Below are 19,414 nucleotides of genomic sequence, written 5' to 3'. Positions count from 1 at the left end.
AATCTCTAATAATGTTGGTTTGGAGTTAATTTAATTAATTTATTTTTTAATAACATTTCTTCTTACACAAAACATTAAAAAATTAATTTTGAAAAATTAGATTTGTGAAAATCATAAGAATAAATTGAAAAGATTTGATAGCATAGGAGAAGCCCTAACCTATGATTTAAACCTAATAAATGATTAGAAATAGTTATCTTAATTTGGACTCTAAAGCAAGTTGAGATGGTTCCCCCAGAAAGTGATTTCCCTTATCCAAATCAAAACGACGCAGTTCTGGAGCCCACAAAAAGTATAATTCTCCATCCAATTGCTATATTCCAAATATTAACACTTTTGTCCTTTTTCGCTAATTATTTTAAATTTTCACTAATTAATTTATCTTACGCTCCGTTTCTACAACCCAACAAAATCGAACGGCCCGTTTTGTGTCCGTTTTCTCCTTTAAGTATTTTTAACACACTAAGCCTAGCCGAGCCGAGCCGAGCCGTTTACTTACCTTCCTTTCTTATTCTTAAATTATATTATTTATACGGTAATTTGAACTAAAAAATAGTGATTAAAGATATTTTTAAAAATTTACATATAGGATCGGTTTGGATTGACGAAAATTGTTTAAAATATACTTAAAAAAATGGTTTTGAATAGCTTTTAAAATAATTTTAGCAACCCACGAGCATAACTAATTTACAAAATGATGCATTTAGCTAACATTTACCTTTTTAGGTATGTTCACATCGGTTTTTCAGTGTCAGTTTTTGGCAAAGATTAGCGTCAGGTAATGGTGTTGACTATGGGTGATCATTGATCGATTAGAGTCGATTTTATGACAAAATCGACCTTAAAATTACCGTAGTCAGTTTAGTAAACTGTCAAGCCGATTTCGATATCCATGAGTAAAGGTCGGTCGGTTGATTTTTGTTGGATCGGTTTAACACTTAAAAGATATTTTTTGAAAATTATCAATTTTGAATCTTCCGAAACTGACCACAGCCAACCGACTTCTCTTTGATCGATCGGTTCAGTTTTTCAATTTATCATGCTCATCCCTAGTATTGATTATTACCGATCACCCATTGAGTTGTTTTTCATGATTGTTATAGTCTCCCCTCAAAATAGTCATAAATTTACATAAATTTAACCCCAAAAAAATCACCCACATTATATAACATTATCATAGTCATATGTTATATTAAATATATAAAATGTATATCACTTGGTAAGGAAAATCTTAAACAAACATCTAACCTTTGTTTTTATAATATTACTTGTTATGATTAATTAATTTTAGAAACCATAGTATTTGTATTAAAAAAAACGCAAATTATTGAAGGAATAATCAATATCCATTTAGCTACCACATGAATATTATACAATAAGAATTGAAGTTAGGTTTAGGAAAAATCCAATCTTCACCTTTCGTTGCTTATTGTCTTCTTCCCTCCAGCAACTTGGTGGTTGTTCCACTTACTTGTTTATTTATTATATATTTTCAAAATCAAATCCATACGTGTTATATTTTTAAAAATCGATGGTTCAATTTCTATCGTTCAATACAACATTACTTAAGCTTTAACAACAATTCGATATTATTCGTTAGATGTATTTTCAAGTGACATGATTCAAATTTCGTGTCAACGTTTATTAATTGTGATGACATATTAAATATCTTTAAATTTCTCAGGACTTTCAGGCATAATGATATAGATTTACTAGAGATAAAAACGTTTTTAAGAAAATCATTCTTGTTTAAACTATTTTGAAAAAAATTAAAACAAACATTAATTTTTTTTTTTCAAATAACTTATATTTTAAATTAAACACGAATAGTAAATTGTCCAAAAGAGGAGAAACTAACTATTTCTCGCTAAAAAATATATTCCTTAAACTAACTATTTCTTTTCAGCATATTCTACTAATAACTTGTTGCATAGATTTAAGACTACATTACATTACAAACTCATTTTATCTCGTGCCGCCACGCAGCGGTCGGAGGTTTAAATAACACCACGTCGAATTTAAGAAACGGTTTTATTTCATAATCCACAAATTGAAAAAAATACAAATACTAAATCTATTTTGAAACTCCATTAAAATATATCAAAGATCCAAAAACCAAACAAAACCCAACACTAAATTGATTGAGATGGGTATATGCCCTCCAAAAGATTCACAACTTTTCATCAATATAAAACCCTTCAAATTTCTTCATCAAACACCAAAGAAATTAAACCACAAATTAAAGAAAATCAATCCCACAAAATTTCCCCATGGCCGCCGGTAGAGAAACCAAGAGATCCGCCACAGTTTCCCGCTGCATCTCACATTCGCAACCCAACAAATCCCCGGCACGGAGGTTCGTCGGAGTACGGCAGCGTCCGTCCGGCCGGTGGGTGGCGGAAATAAAAGACTCTTCTCAGAGAGTCCGCCTTTGGTTGGGCACTTACGACACGCCGGAGGAAGCCGCCAGAGCCTACGACGAGGCTGCCATTGCTCTTCGCGGCGAAAACGCAAGGACCAATTTCGTGTCTCCGGCAGCCGGTTGGTCACCGGATTCGAAAGTTTCGAACATCGGCGTGTTGAAAGCGAAATTGAGCAAGAACCTGCAGAGTATTATAGCACGAACGAGCGAACAGAGCAAATCGTTGAAGAACAGAGTGAGCGATCGGTTCACTTTTGGGAATATTTTCAACTTCAGAAGCTATCAATCGGCAACAATGGCGGATTTGACGACCATTGATAAAGCGGCTGTACAGCCGAGCATAATTGTACCCCATGTAGAAACCGATCAATCCGGTTCGTGGGATAGCAGCGATGGCGACGGATTCCGGCCACTGGGTTTCTGTTCCGATGGGTCGGAGGTGGCCGGAGATTGGTGGGTGGATCGAATATTGGAAGATGATGATTATAACGAAGGTTTGATGAGTAAGAGATTTAGGGTTTCTTCTTCGGTGGTTGTTCCTCCAACTTTTAGTGGCTCTCCTACCTATGGTGAATGTTAGATTTTCTTAAGCAAATTAAAGTGTAATCTTTCATAACTCATCGAGAACACGAACACGAACACGAACGCGACTCAACTAGCATAAGTGAATATCGAATTGCCAAGTTGGAGGTTCGATAATGATTTAAAAGATTATTGAAAGTTGTCTACACTAAATATTAGTCTTTGTTAGTTTAATTATTTGGAAGTTGAAACTATGTGTATATTATTTGAATGAAATATCGAAATATTTACAAATTATAAGTCTGGTAGTCTTAATCTTCCGATAACAAAAACTATAAGTTTGTAAGACAATTTAAAGCTGGTGTAGCTTATGTTTGTATCGAACATTTTGAGGACTAATCTGTTATATAAAACCCACCTGTTTAAACAGTTTTCAATCCTTATATTTTTAATTTCAAAATTTATGGTAGCTTAAATATTGAGATTTGACAAATAACAACGTAATCCCTACACTCACCTTTTGTAACAATTCCATTCTTATTAAGAAATTTTAAGTAAATTTAATAAAAAGTACATGCCAATAAACTGTTCGAAAATTATTTTTTCAAAACCATACAAACTAAGTTGTTATATAATAAACTTTAATACCTAATTGATATAATTTTTAAAATTTTTAACTAAACTCTCTAAAATTTCAAAAAATAAAGACTAAATTATTGATTTTTTTTTTAAATATAAAAAATTAACGATCCATTTACATTAATTTTTTTTATAAAGGGTAAATATTTTGTTAAATATTATATTTTTTACGATTTCTCCTAAATATTATACTAATTTAAGCATCATACAAAAATTTAAATAGGTAAGTTCCTTATTAAAGTACAAAAGGCTAAAATTGTTTTTTTTTTTTTTTTTTAACCCTTTGTATTAATAAAGTTATAAGTTTGTATAAATATTAATTAAATTCTTTAAAAAAGTGGAGTTCATTGAAATTTCCAAATGACTTCTTCTTCATACCCTATTTAAGTAATGATGATGCCATAATGGTCTATTGTGAAAGACTGCCCCACTACATGTAACTTAATTAAACAAATTGCATAATGTTTCATTTGCTTTAATATTAATTTTATCCTATGCTTTTAATTAATATTGTTTACGAATTTCCCTCCTTTGTCCTCATTGATCTCATGTTTGGATCCATGATTTGGTCTTTAGGTCATTTGACTTCTTTTGCTTGTATTTTATAGTTTGGCTATAAGTAGTAAGTAACATCACTTGACTTGGTAAACTATATAGTTTAGCTTTATGTAATTAATAAATAGTAGCCTAGCAAAAATATATTATACATAAAGAATAGACGTAATTAATTAAATGATACTACTCGGTACTAATTAAAAGAAATAAGAATATGATTGCGATGGTTGAGAAAAGTACTCGCGAAGTTTCGTCAAACTAATGGGACCAAATTATATGCCGTTTGAACTTTAATATATCAATGACCATCCAATTACTCAAATGACAATAAAAAGTATAAAAGGACGGAGAATTGTTGAAAAATATTGATTGATTTATCAAGTATTTTTGTTACTTTTTTGTTTTCGATTCAATAACTTTAGGGTAGATTACCGAATCATCGACCTCATTAGATAGCAATTAATATCCTGTCCACTAAATGATAATTTTTTCTCTTAATGATAATTAATTACAAGTAGTAACTCAACCCTTGTTTTTTTATTGATCGATTTAAGTGAAATTAATAAGTACGATGTTAAATATGAAAATTAAAATAATTTATCTTAAAAAGTTGAATACACGTAAAATCATCAAACCATATTCACTTAAACAGATCTATAATAAAATTATATATATATATATATATATATATATATATATATATATATATATATATATATATATATATATATAATCTCATATAAAAACTTTCATATTTTTTCTAAATTAAAATTGATTTATATTTAGAACGATCACAACACCAAAACTATCATATTTTACTAATAGATGCTGCAACTTCTATTACCGATAAACGGTAAAATTTTACTATGTCATAGCTAATTCCACACACACATATATATTAATTACATGAATGAACAATAATTTGATCCAAAAAGAAAATTCCGTTGACTTTTTTATTTTTATTTTTGTTATGACTTTGAGGATTGATGTATGTTATAATGTATTAATAATCATAAGGCCTATTGACTGTCTCCCTGCCCCCACAATTATATGACATTGCATTTTCCACATCTCATTGCTTTCTTCATAATTTTATAATAATCTTTTTTGGGGTACTTTGTTAATAATAACTTTATTTTTATTGATTAATTCATGTGCTCATTCATCATTTTTTTTTGGGGTCCCTATAGCTTATTTATTTAATACCAATATTCTTTTCAAATTATATCTTTTTCAAGTTTTAAATTCTTTTTTTTGTTTTCTTTGCTCTAAACCTTTTAAACAATATTATATTTTCTAATTATCGTTAACAATTCTATCGTTTACATTAATTTTTCTATTTTGTTTTGTAAATAGCAAAATATTAATGTATATTAGAATCTAAATACTTTGTTAATTTTGTTGCAAATATATTAGATAAAAGAAAATAGATTTTTATGTTTGATGTGTTGTTGCACTTCGATCTTCCAATACACAATACGTTCAGATTCAGCAACTGGTACGACAAAGGCAGAACAATAATAGCAAAATGGATTGGTTAAGAAAGTAAAAACTGTAAAACATAAAAAATGCTCTCTCTGAGAAGAGATTGTCGTCCCAGGATAAAACACACTTAAAGCTCGGCTAACGGTCAAATTCATTATGGAAACGTTAAACGGTCATTTATATATTATTTTATCTCTCCACTCATCGCCACGCCCGACCGACAGCACGTGGAGATGTAGGCATATCCTCATTTGCCTAACTCCTCTCTCTTTCCAAAACTTAGGTGACTTAAGGGTCCAAAGCCAATAGATATACGAAGTAACCTCCACACTCACAATTTACCAAATGAAATGTAAAAAAATTTCATCCAATAAAATGGACTACAAAACAAAATTATATTAATAAAGATACGAGGAAAACAACATTTGAAACCTTTTAAATTTTAATAGTTAAATAATCATAAACCTAAACAGAATTCTTTTGAAGAGACTAAAATTATAGTTTTAAAATTTGATTTTAAATCGAGATTTTATATTATTTGTTTTTTGCTCTTTTGGAAAGCAATATGATAATAATATTATATTTTTCTATTCATTTTTATCATAATTAATATTCTCATTGCAAAAAGAATACATTTTTATTAAATTTTCATATATATATATATATATATATATATATATATATATATATATTTCTGTCATTACCTACCACACTAACACTATCACTACTTAGGGAGATTTGTCCAGTACTTAAAAATGTTATATAAATGCGATTTTAAATATTGTAAATGATAAGAAAGAAGAAGAAAAAAAAAACCATTGTATTTATATTGCTTTCCAACTTTATACCTTTTTCTGATTCTGCATTAACAATGTATAATAAGAAATTATAAATATAAATGTATATTAGCAAAATGAAAATTAAGATATTTAAAAAAATAACAACATTTTAGATTATATCAATACACGTTACTAAATTTTTCAACAAAAATGTCATTTATAATAATTTTTTAAATATAATTCTTATGTTTTTTCTCCAAGAATATTTTATTATTAATTTAATTTAAAAGATTTAACAAATTATTTGCACTTCATGACGGAAAAATACAAATTTTATTACATTTGATTTTTTAACGAAGGATAAATATTTTGTCAAATGTTATATTTTTAATAATTTTCTTTTAAAATAAATATGGGTGTTTAATAATCTCTAAAGTTAGTTTAGTATATAAATTAATATTTAAATACTTAATTTTGGTGTCATTTTTAACTTATTTACTAAACTTTTAAGTTCTACAAATTAATAAAGTTTATTTAATAGATAGTCTCTTAATTATCTTCTTAAACAAAATAATCTTGATTAAAAATTTGTCCTTAATTTATATAACACTTAATTTTGGAAGTCTCTTCGTTATCTTTTTAAACAAAATAATCTTAATTGAATTTTTACCCTTAATTTATGAAATCATTACGATTACTTTATCAAATTTTTGAGTATTCTTAATTTCTTTCTATATTTTTAATTCTATTTTACGATTATGTTTAAGTGACACGTAACAGATAGATTTTTAGTGCAACGATTATGAAAATAAAAAATTGAACTTGCATTCATTAAAAGAAATGTCATGAAAATTATGGTCGAAGAAAGAAAAGAATGTTGTATCGATTAACGTTTAATTTTAATAAAAAAAATGTAATATTTTTTTCTCGCACGTGTGGGAAATGACTTTGTACGAAAAATGAATGGAAAGATGGGGTCCACGCGTGGGAAAGTTGCCACGTCATAGGGGTTGATAACGATGGAGCTCCTAATCTTTACCCGTTTTCCCACGAAGATTTAAATCTACCCGTAGGCTCTATCTCTTTCCTATTTTACAATTTCAAAGCTCACGGCTTTACTTTTTTTAATATTCTTTTTAAATTTTTGTAAATAGAGGAAATTGCTTATTTATTTTAATTTAGTATTTGCAACGTTTTAATTTAATTATGGAAAATTGTCCTAAATAAATAAATAAATAATTGAGTTAAAAGAGAGTCTTTTATATTTAATTTGGGATTTTTTTTCTTTCGATATTTTGTTATTTTTGAAAATAGTCCTTTAATTATCAATAAATCACATAATTAAAAAGGTATATAAAAATATTTTCATTTAATAAAAGTTGGGGGTGGAGATATCATAATTTTAATTATCATATAAGTATGATATATCGAAAAATTTGGTTCGGTTGATCAAATCGAAGCCATTGGATATTGGGTTTGGAAAAATTCTACATAAGAAAATTTTTAAAAATATTTCAAAAAGTCAAACCAACCAACCTTTACTCCTCGCTGATTGAGGTTGATTGAAATATTTACTAAATTGACTATAGTCGGGTCAGTGGCAATTTTTTTTTAAAAACGACTTTTAGTGATCGATTATCGCTTCTACTTCTTAATCTTTATCATACAACAGTATCAATTAATCTATGTTCTTGTTGACAAATGTATAAAAAGTTGATGCGTGAAATAATTTTAAGCATACGTTTTCTTTGTCTCGTGAATCTATACATTTCTTGTACGTAAATTATAATAAAAAATTATTAAACATAAGTGAAAATATATGAATCTATTAGTCACGTGATTGAAAATTCATGATTTTTATTTAATTAAAAGACTACAAGGACTAAACTTATAGTTTATTTTTTTAAGTAAAAAAAGTTGAAATATTTGTAATCAAAATTTAGAAGTCAATGTTAAACATTATGAAGCAGTAATCATGTTTTCCCTCTCACATGCTCCATATGTATTATAATAAGAGTGATAAAATAAACATCAATGTTTTTTCTATATTAATTTTAACTTAATCAATAGGTCAATACTATTTATTCAACACAACTATATTGTATAATATCAATAATGACTATTAAACATGCTCTTACCTTATAAAATCACTAGCAAAAAACACCATAAGTTAAGCATGACGGGTTGGTTAGATAAAACGCCAATTATTACTCTAAAGAATAATAGTTCAGTAATCCACATCTCGGTTTATTGAAAGAGAAAAAGAAAAAACCCTAAATTTTAGTTAAATTATGATTGTAAGAAAATATGAGTAAATAAGTAAATTCAATTATGTTAGCGTTAAATACACTAAAACATGTCATAGAAATATATTAAATATCTATTAATATATATTGTCATCGGACCTTTTGGTTTCCTTTTAGAATAGTTACGTTCCTGAATGTAGTTGATTTAATTTTATTCTTTTAAGTTTACATAATGTTAACAGTTTTAAAATGTTTGTACGCGAGAAATTTAGACTTTACGGTAAAAATAGTTAAAAAGATGTATTGAAGTTTTTTATACAAACTATATGTGTTTGTGAACTACAAAGATCAAACTGTTATAAACTTTATTAGGAAAGAAAAATACACTTTTGATATTTGAAGTTTAATTTAATTTCCACTATGTCCTTTTCGTCATTTTAATCGACAATCACCAATTCTTTTTCCTTTTATTCATTTTAATATTGTAATTTTAAAGGATATCTCATTTTAAAAATTCAACTTTTATTTAAAAGGAAAGAAAAGTGAAAAAAAAAATTATTTGAATTTAGAATTTGTAGCATGTTACTTTTTCTTTGATTTTAGAAAATAGTTAAATCAAAATTTAAAAAGATTTGAATTTGAGGGAAATAAATACTTTATTCAAAATTAAAGAAGATTTGAATATAAAAAGGGATTTGATTTAAAATAAAAGAATTTAAAAAACACGAATCAATTTCCTTTCTCTTTTTTCACCCCTTAATTCTCCAAATTTCAATTCATCCCAAATTTAAATTTAAAAGAGGTATTATGTATATAGTAACGAAATGCATCGAAAAACGACAAATATCAATAATTTTTTGAATAGATAGATATAGATCGACAAAACCGATGGATGTACGTCGAAGAAGAGGAAGAACTTACTCGATATTAGTTTGAAAAAAGTTCAAATCGAGAATTAAAAAAAAAAAGAAAAAACCGTAGTATTAAACTGACAAAAACCAACAAAACGACCTGTATTATTCGACAACTGATATCAATTTGAACTATTTACTAAACTGTTCATAGTTAGTTCCATGGTGGTTTGATCTGTTCATGCACCGTAATGAATTTAAAAACTTATAAAGCTATGTTTTTTTTTTTAATTCAACAATTTACAGAACTAAAGATTCGAAACATAAAAACGTTTGGTCGATGGTTTACACTATATACAAGTTGACTTGTTGGGAATAATCGAAGATTTGACTTGCCAACTTGTGATTAAAGTTTAAATAAATAAGAATAGAATATTTGAACATATGCCAAACAATAAAGTTAATAATTTTGAACAGAAGAAAATTGAAATTAATACAAAACTTGTGTGTGTTATTTTATTTCATCTGCAGCCTTAGAATAAAAGAGGACAAAAATATCCAAAGAAAAAAAAAAGGAGAAAATTTACTTAATGCTCTTGTTCACTCAAACATCCATCTTGGCCTCTTCTTCCCAACAATCCCATTGTAAATTATTTGTTTATCAGACAGAATCTCAGGCGACGCGACAGTGGGGGCTGACATTTTTTCTCCTACCAGAGAGAGAAATTTTTTTGCTATAACTTGTGAGAGCTTCGAAGAAATTTGATTTTTGAATGCGATTGTCCTTTTAGGTGTCTATTTCTGTTAAAAAAAAGCTCTGGTACTTCTTCCATTTTTTTTTCAAACTTCGGTTTCTCGATCCTCTGTTAGTGTGTCCTTTCCCTTTTTTTGCTGTTCATAGCTTCGTCTTCTTCTGGACTAATGATTTTTCGACCGTTTTCTTCCCATTTCCCCAAATTAATAACCAATTTGGCTTCTGGGTTTTCTTGATTCTGTCAAATTGCTTAGTGGGTCAGTTCCCTTTTTCAAATTAGAGCAATGGGTCTTCAAGATCAAGCCCTTTCTCTGAAGCACTGATGTTCACACCATTTCCAGGTCACTCCAAACAGAGGAAAAATTCTGGGTCTGGTTTGGTTTGGCTCATTTCTCACTCTTTGGTTGAGAGCGAGAACCAATTATAAACCGATTTTGCTTCTGGGTTCTCTTGATTCTGTGAGATTTTTTTTTTTTTGGGTAAGTTCCCTTTAGCAATAGGTTTTAAAGATCAAGCCATTTCTCTCAATCACTGATGTTCAAACCATTTCTAGGTCACTACAAACAGAGGAATAATTCTGGGTCTGGTCTGGTTTATCTCATTTTTCACTCTTTGATTTGAGAAAGAAAAGTTCGAGTTGGGGTGGGTTGGGGGGTGTGAAGATCAAGCTTGACTTGATTTCTTTTCTTGAAGAAAAAGTGTATAGTTTCTGAGTCTTGAAGGTTTGCTCTTAAAATTCCCCTTTGTGCTTGCTTTTCACTTAGTAAAGAATTGGGATCTCATCCCTTTTTGATGTTTTCTATTGTGTATGACTAAGCTTTTGCTTCTGTGGCTGGATGTTTGTTTATCTGGTATCGATGGGCTTCATTGTGTTCTTTACAGGTAAAGGAGAATCTGAAAAGCTCAAGGCAGTAGAAAGCATTTGGTGGCTGTTTTGTTAATCATGCTGGAAATCTTCTATTTCTAAAGCAAATCAGATCAGTTCAAGGTATACTTCTAGCTGGGTCCATTTGAAAAAAAAGAAAAAAAAAACAACTTTTTTTCATCCACAACAACTCAAGATTCCTACAAATTTTTTCATTAAAGAAAGTAAAAAGCCCAAACATTGTCTTATCTTCTAAGTGAAGTCTCTCTTTCAAGCCAAAATTAGCTCCATATGATATAAAAGGGGAAAGAAAAATGGAAATACAGCTAAGGTAGACTCCTCCAACTCATTTCTTTCTTTCTATGTAATTTGAGGCATTAACTATGGATGGGGACCAAGTTGCAAAAAATAACTTGCCAAACAGGACATCTTTCTCGTCGAAAAATGAAGCTGTGCCTCAGATCTAGACAACCTGAACGGTCCTGTTGTTGTTTCTCTAATCTGCTTATTCAAGTCCTTTGTTTTTCTAATGTTTAAGGGTTGTGTCTTAAATGCTGACTTCTTTATTGGACGGCTCTGGTTAGCCAATTTGCTTTCCCTTTCATTCACCTACCATCTTTATTTCTAGTAAAACTTTTTTATGGATAGATAGAAGATTAGATTACCCATGTGGCAGCTATGCATTACTATAGTTTTGTGTTTTTTGCTTGTCTGTTCATTGTTTCCAACATAGTTTTGCGTTTTCTTTGATCATACAAGATTCTCGAAGTTCTTAATATGTGCCTATTTGAATTTTCTTATTGGCATTTATTTAAACCTCAACTACAGGTTTTGTGCTTGTATTGTAACTGTTCCAATGCCTTTCGATGCGAACATCGTAGTGTTTTGCCTTTTCGTCCTTTGGGTCATTGCTTAACTGGACTGATTTGTCTGAACTTTTCCTGATAGTTTAGCACTCTACTACTCGAATCATTTCCAATTGGAGAGTCATGGTGGAAGATAGTATGAAGGGACGTCCTGGAGACCGTCAGTCGACTGAAGATTGGTTGTCATATGCGCAAGAGCTGGTTCCACTTGCACTACTAAAGGCTAGGGAGGTCAAAGTGTTTCCTGGTAGGTGGAAGACGATTATTATCAAGATGGAGCAGATCCCATCTCGTTTATCGGATTTGTCTAGCCACCCCTTTTTCTCCAAGAATGCTCTCTGTAAGGAGCAATTACAGGCTGTCTCGAAAACGTTGGAAGAAGTGACTGAATTGGCCGAGATCTGTGTCCAGGAAAAATACGAGGGGAAGCTTAGAATGCAGAATAATCTTGACTCTTTATCTGGGAAGTTGGATTTAAATTTGCGAGACTGTGGTCATTTGATCAAGACAGGAGTGCTGAGCGAAGCTACTTTGCCCGTATCTGTAACTGGTACTTCGACCCAACCTGAGTCTAACGACCATAAAAACGTGAGGGAATTGCTTGCGCGGCTTCAGATTGGACACTTGGAAGCCAAACACAGAGCTCTTGATAGCCTCGTCGAGGTCATGAAAGAGGAAGAAAATACTGTCCTGGCCGTCTTAGGACGTAATAACATTTCTGCTTTAATCCAATTGCTTGCTGCAACATCTCCATTCATTCGCGAGAAAGCAGCAATGGCAATTTGCTCGATTGTGGAATCACGGAATTGTGAAAAATGGCTGATTTCGGAAGGTGTTCTGCCACCTCTCATACGGCTTGTTGAGTCTGGCAGTGCTCTTTGTAAAGAAAAGGCTGCAATTTCCCTCCAAATGCTATCAATATCAGCTGAAACTGCCCGTGAAATTGTTGGCCATGGAGGAGCTCAGCCACTACTCGACATCTGCCGAACAAGCAATTCCGTGGTGCAGGCGGCAGCTGCATGCACTTTGAAAAACATGTCAACTATTCCCGAGGTTAGGCAATCTCTAGCCGAAGAAGGAATCATTCCAGTAATGATAAATCTCCTTGGGTGCGGAATTCTCTTGGAATCAAAAGCTTACGCAGCCGAGTGCTTGCAAAATCTCACTGCAGGCAGTGAAAATTTAAGGAACTCTGTGATTTCACAAGGTGGCATACGAAGTCTATTAGCTTACATTGATGGCACACCCGCCCAAGAATCCGCTATTGGGGCACTGAGGAATCTACTTAGCTTAGTTCCGATCGAAGTTATAACATCTGTTGGCGTTCTTCCATGTCTACTGCATGTGCTTAGAGGAGGATTGGTGGGTGCTCAGCAAGCAGCAGCATCAGCAATCTGTGTGATTAGCAGCTCACCAGAGATGAAAAAGATAATTGGGGAAGCGGGGTTCATCCCTCCGCTAGTTAAGATGCTCGAGGCGAAGTCGAACAGTGTCCGAGAAGTGGCAGCGCAAGCAATCGCAAGCTTGATGACACTGTCCCAAAATATCAATGAAGTGAAGAAGGATGAGAACAGTGTCCCAAATCTTGTGATGTTGTTAGACTCTAGTCCTCATAACACAGCAAAAAAATATGCAGTTGCCTGTCTTGTGAATCTTGCTTTGAGCAAGAAATGCAAGAAGCTGATGATTTCACATGGAGCCATTGGGTATCTCAAGAAACTTGTAGAAATGGAGGTTCCTAGTGCTAAGAAGCTATTAGAGAGATTGGAAAGAGGGAACTTGAGTATTTTCAGCAGGAAATAAACGAAAACCGGAAGCATTACGTTGAATGCTCGTGATCAAATGCTCAAGTTATTTTTGTCGATCAAATCGTTGCGGATTGTATATATTCGAGTACGACCGAAAAGAGCAAACCGGTTTCCCTTGTTTGTGAGGATCTGACTGAAACAATTAGCTTCAAGAACCCTCTCTCTATCTTTCTTTTTACTCTGTTGGTACATTTTGTGATGAATTCAAGAACAAAACTCTGGAATTCTATCTGTATTTATATTTCAATCCAATAAATTATATTAGAAATGCTCTTTCTAAAGAAGCTGACAAGTTATGGATGTTTAAAGAGTTTATTTTGTTTTTTCAAGGTGAGAAAAGACAAATTGTCTGTGGGATCAAATTTGGTGGCTGAAAAAAGGTTTTTTTTCACAAGGTTTCTGCAGAATTTCACCTGCTCCACCTGCAGCATATGTTCCAAACTTTTGCTAACATCTCAATTTTTTTAAACAAATTTACTATAATACACATAATAACAAACTATCATTATTATTATTATGCAGTGGAACAATGAGGTGAGCAGCAGTAATTTTTATTTTAATATTGAAAATTTGGAACTTTCTCCAGTTTTCTACTTTATTTTAAACTGTTTAAGTGATATCTTATATTACTAAGATATTCGCACAAATGTACCATTGATCTCAAGTTTACAAAGGTTTGATTCTTCTACTCTTTAGCATTGTAGGAAAAATTTTGTATAATGAATAGTTAAAATTTCTTTAACAATTCTCATAAACTTTTGATAGAAATACTTTCTATTAATAATCAACGAGCGTAGGGGATATTTGAATCAAGACAACCACATTATGATTGGAAAATAAAAAAGACTACATTGTGACAGTATATAAAAAAAAAAAAATTGTACTCACCATATTTTCAAATAATTGTCGACTTAACAATCAATTAATAAGTAGTATGGATATTAAAATTTATTTTTGACATTGTTAAATAATATTTTGTTTTTCAAAATTTTGAGATGACATGGCAGTTATGTGGATAGCGGCAAAAAGGGTTGAGATATTTTTGTTCGTTTGTCTGGGAAGGAAGAGGACCAAACACGCCCTTATCATCATCTTCCATTAGCGGAAACTTGGCATATGGAAGCTGCTGCTGTTGCTGAGAGCCTTAAATCCCAGCTTTTAGCACTACGGAGCACACAAAAACGAAGCAGACTTCCCAGTTATTGTAAAATTTCTTATTCTTACCTTTTTCTTTCTAGTGTTGTGTGATTTAGAGTCCCATTTCTGTGATTTTCTGTTCATTTATTGAAGACCCAGATGGGTTTTTCCTTTTTCTATGAATTTAATCATTTTGGTTGTTCTGTTTCTTTTTTATTTTTTTATTTTTTCATGTTCTTGTGGGTGTTTTTCTTCATTGAGGGAGAGTTTCCTTAGTGGGTATTTAGTTCCTTAGTTTTTGTGTTGTTGTTGTTGTTGTTGTCTTAGCCAAGATGCTGTCCGATTGTTGTTGGATGATTAGATTTCTTGGTTTCTTATGAGTTTGAGGAGAAGATAGTGATGGATGGTTGTGGCTTTTTTCACATAATTTGGTTCTGATTAAGCAGGAAAGAGAGGTTTATGGATGCTAAAACCACCCTCACAGTACACGAGCTTACATTTTTTGTTTCAATTCTTTGCTTGTTGAAGAGAAGTGGACTGCTGCCATGCCCAATTCCTCTTGTATTTTCTTTCCCTTTTCCCCGTTTTGTTCCTCGATTAAAGAATTATTCAATGAGACCACCTTACTATGGTTGTCGAACATGGATGTGAATTCAAAAATTAGTATGTTCCTTATAACTATCCTATATAGATATGAAGTAATTTTACAGTTTCTCACTTCTAGATTCGGCGGTGTAAAATTGTAAGCTGCAGTGTGGCGACATTTTCCAAACCTTCCAAAATCATTGGAACAAATTTTGTAGCATACAATGTTCAATATATGATATAGGATAACTCCCCTGGAAATATATAACACTTTTAATCTTTTTTTTATTTTAGTAAAGAGCGGCAAACTGGCAGTGAGAATGTTTCATTAGCCTTTGAACTCCCAGGCTTAAGGGGAAAAAAGAAAAAAAAAGCAAACGATCACTTTCAACTATTGGCGAGACAAATTAAACCTTCCAAAAGGTCTAATTGTTTGGAGAAAAGCATCACCAATCTTGAAGCTCATCTGAGACCAACTCTGGGAACACGTCTAATCCTGTTCAAATGTTACTTTATGCACGAGCTCAAGCACCTTTTGAGATCTTGAAAATTGGTGAAGGGACTTGAACACGGAGGTCTAGAACTCTAACACTAACTAATATACACTAGCCACAATCAATCCTACCCGAAAGCACAATGGTTTGTAGAATTGCAATTCGGTCCTAAATATCACCCAAGATAAGATCGATGGCATAGTCTCCCAGCTTACATTTTTCAGACCCTATTAAGGCCTTTCTAGGTGAACCTCAAGTTCCTTTTGAGACTTAATTCTATAGGGTCACCTCCATATTCAAATGATGTGTACATTACTTCCCACCCTGCTCACTCCAGCTTTAGATTTGTTATGAATCAGCCTCTGTACCTTATGAAGTTTACAAGTCAAACATCAGTTGTTAGAATGCTATAGCTTGCTCTTAGTTTTTTCTTTCTTCAATTGCCACCTGAATTTAACATCTGTATTTCTTTACTTTGAAGGTGCATAAGTTTAAGAGATGAGCACATTGGACGTAACCAGAGCAGAACTTGCGCTCGTTGTTTTGTATCTGAATAAGGCTGAAGCCAGAGACAAGATATGCAGAGCTATACAGTATGGTTCAAAATTCTTGAGCAATGGAGAACCTGGAACAGCACAGAATGTTGATAGATCCACTGCCTTAGCACGTAAAGTCTTTCGTCTTTTCAAGGTTAGCTTTTGTCATATTTATACTACTGAAGAATTTGGCTTGTTCTATTGCTGTTCTGTAGCTTCTGTTGCATATTTTAGGTAGCATCCTTTCGATTACTCCTTGAATAGATTTAAGTGCTTTCATCAAACTAATGGCTGCAATAAAGAAAATGATGTGTGCTGCCATTCCAAAGCATTAGACCTAGTTTTCCATTCTTGATCATGTAGATAAGAAAACTCATTTTTATTTATTTTGGATGTTCATATGCAGTTTGTCAATGATCTTCATGGACTAATCAGCCCTACTCCCCAAGGAACACCTCTGCCCCTTGTTCTTTTAGGGAAGGTAGGCATTAAAAACTTTTATAAGATACTTAAATTTAAGCATTCTTATTCACTTCCTCTCCTAACTTGAGGCTTCTGACAGTCCAAGAATGCTTTGTTATCAACTTTTCTATTCCTCGATCAAATTGTTTGGCTCAGTAGGACGGGCATCTATAAGGTACCACTCAAATTCCAGTCTATTATCTGTGATTGGTGATAACTTTATGGCTATCATCAGCACTGACATTACACTTTTTGATAGAACAAAGAACGTGCAGAGCTGATTGGCAGGATATCACTGTTTTGTTGGATGGGTTCATCAATTTGTTCCACATTGGTTGAGGTCAGTGTTTTCCCATCTCTACATGAATTGAACTCTCTCTTCCACATGATGCAACTGATTTCCCTTGTCTGTCCATGTATTAGCTTGGAGAGCTTGGGAGGCTTTCCTCAGCAAGAAAAAAGCTGGAGAAGGATCTTAAGAACAGGAATAAATATGAAGTATGTTTTGCTTACCTCTCTGAACAATGAACTAAATATTTTGCTGTTTCCTTCTTGAACACATTTTTATTGTACTGTATTTTTGGTGGATCAAATGAATCTAGGATGAGAAATACTGCGCAAAGGTCAAACAATCAAATGAACGGTCCCTTGCACTGATTAAAGCCGCCATGGATGTTGTTGTTGCAATTGGACTGCTTCAGTTGGCACCTAAGAAAGTAACTCCTCGCGTTACTGGAGCATTTGGATTTGTCACCTCTTTGATATCATGTTATCAGGTACTCACTGATTCTTCATCAACATCCCTTTTCAGCATGGCATGAGCGTCTTTTTTCAACGCTTCCATGAATTAACTGCAGCTGTATATACACTAAGAACAATCTGTGCAAAAACATGGGAAACAAACAGTACTAATATTCTAGATCTTTGAAGATTGCTGCTTATAAATGCTGTAACATTTTTAGTGATAAAAAACTAAAATGGATTTTAAATATTTGAAACTTCTAAGGATAAAAATAAAATGAATTTGAAAACTCGAGATTTTGGTCCATAAACTTTCACACCATCTATTTTAATCTCTAAACTTTTTAAGTTTTTTCTATTTTGAACACCAAACTCTTAAAACGTCATTTTCCATCTCTAAACTTTTTGTTTGATGATTTTTTTTAAGTCACTAAAGTAGATATTTTGAAGGTCATCGTCAAAATCAAAGAAATGTCCAAAACAGATATTTTGAAAGTTTAGACTTGAACTTTCAAGACTAAACTAAAATGAGATTTAAACAAAAAATATCTGTGATATTATATTGTATCTTTGAATGTGAATGCTTAGATTGTTGTAGTGATTACATCTTATGTTTGTAAACTGCAGTTGCTTCCATCTGCACCAAAGTCCAAGGCCTCCTAAAGAAAGAGACTCTTTGTATGAATCTCATTTAAATAATTATTTTAACATGTAAAAAAAAAAAATACAGATGTTTACTGTAATACCCTTGCTGCATTGACTGACTTTATGGTGAATGATATATATATATATATTTATATAGTTCTTTCTTTGCTATAATGCACTTTAGGGAATTGGTTGTGTATTTATTACATACATGCTCTAGTAGATGTCTAAATGAAATTCACGTTGGCATTGTTAAGTTATAATGTTTGCATGTAGTGAAGATGAGGACAGAAGATGTGAATAGTTACTATTATTTTTATTATTCTTGGAATAGAAAACCACAAGTTTACTTCATAAGCTTTTGAGTTACTGTCAAATGGATATCTTAACTTTGACTTTTGTTTCCAACTGATTCCTTGGACTTTGAAAAATGTTTAATAAACCTGTAACTTTTAAAATCTTTTCTTAATGGATCATTTAACTCACCTCACCGACGAATTTAGCATAAGTCCGAGGACTCGAAACCCTCTCAACTTTATTGTCTTTACATAATATGTATAAAAAAAGCTACTTAATTATTAATAGTTATCATTAGTTTAGTGATAACTCTAACTGTTAGCCCCCTTCTCACCTAGGTTCAAATCTTACGCGATTAATTCAAAAACTTAATTTACATCTTTTAAACTTTTTTTAATTATTATTAAAAATTTAAATTATTTATAGAACTTAATTTACATTAAAGATTTAAATTATTTATAAATATAGATTCAAACTATTAAAATATATAATGATATTTTCTTATTATAATTATCTCAGTCCCTGGACTAATTATCTATTCCAAACATCATTGTCACTGCCCACCAATACTTTTTACATAACATTTGAACTAATAATCAGATTTCAAAAATGAAAAACAATTAGTTTATATTCTTTCTTAAAAGGAAAAAAAATATTAAGAATAGAAATAATATAATCCGTACATAACAAATATAGAGTAGGTTTTAGAAGCTTTATTTTCATAT

The 19,414-nt window shown here is 31.5% G+C and overlaps 3 protein-coding genes across 8 annotated transcripts; all 3 read left to right on the top strand.

Moving 5' to 3' along the window:
* The first annotated feature begins 2,270 nt into the window (after positions 1-2,270).
* LOC103483310 (ethylene-responsive transcription factor ERF071-like) lies at positions 2,271-3,002 on the top strand. Its single transcript, XM_008439883.2, has one exon. It carries the CDS (start codon positions 2,271-2,273, stop codon positions 3,000-3,002), a length of 732 nt encoding a protein of 243 aa, XP_008438105.1.
* A 7,036-nt stretch (positions 3,003-10,038) lies between these two features.
* Positions 10,039-14,076, top strand: LOC103483309 (vacuolar protein 8-like). 4 transcript variants are annotated; one of them, XM_008439881.3, is made up of 3 exons: positions 10,039-10,242; positions 11,136-11,241; positions 12,067-14,076. In XM_008439881.3, the coding sequence occupies exon 3, from the start codon at positions 12,108-12,110 to the stop codon at positions 13,785-13,787; it is 1,680 nt and encodes a 559-aa protein (XP_008438103.1). In that variant the 5' UTR covers positions 10,039-10,242; positions 11,136-11,241; positions 12,067-12,107; the 3' UTR covers positions 13,788-14,076. The 4 variants fall into 4 exon arrangements, with proteins under 4 accessions (XP_008438103.1, XP_008438099.1, XP_050941860.1 ...); XM_008439877.3 differs by having other exon boundaries at positions 10,039-10,975; XM_051085903.1 differs by having other exon boundaries at positions 10,040-10,242; positions 12,072-14,076.
* Positions 14,077-14,789: 713 nt separating this feature from the next.
* LOC103483308 (peroxisomal membrane protein 11D) lies at positions 14,790-18,548 on the top strand. Of its 3 annotated transcripts, none has more exons than XM_017043551.2 (9): positions 14,853-14,996; positions 15,809-16,089; positions 16,490-16,698; positions 16,951-17,025; positions 17,107-17,181; positions 17,266-17,346; positions 17,430-17,504; positions 17,609-17,782; positions 18,375-18,548. In XM_017043551.2, the coding sequence occupies exons 3-9, from the start codon at positions 16,507-16,509 to the stop codon at positions 18,408-18,410; spliced, it is 708 nt and encodes a 235-aa protein (XP_016899040.1). In that variant the 5' UTR covers positions 14,853-14,996; positions 15,809-16,089; positions 16,490-16,506; the 3' UTR covers positions 18,411-18,548. The 3 variants fall into 3 exon arrangements, with proteins under 3 accessions (XP_008438098.1, XP_016899040.1, XP_050941862.1); XM_051085905.1 differs by having other exon boundaries at positions 15,809-16,253; XM_008439876.3 differs by lacking the exon at positions 15,809-16,089 and having other exon boundaries at positions 14,790-14,996.
* Positions 18,549-19,414: the final 866 nt, after the last annotated feature.

The sequence above is a fragment of the Cucumis melo genome, chromosome 6, assembly GCF_025177605.1.
Source record: "Cucumis melo cultivar AY chromosome 6, USDA_Cmelo_AY_1.0, whole genome shotgun sequence".
Classification (NCBI taxonomy): Eukaryota; Viridiplantae; Streptophyta; class Magnoliopsida; order Cucurbitales; family Cucurbitaceae; genus Cucumis; species Cucumis melo.
This window is presented reverse-complemented; position numbering and strand designations above follow the sequence as displayed.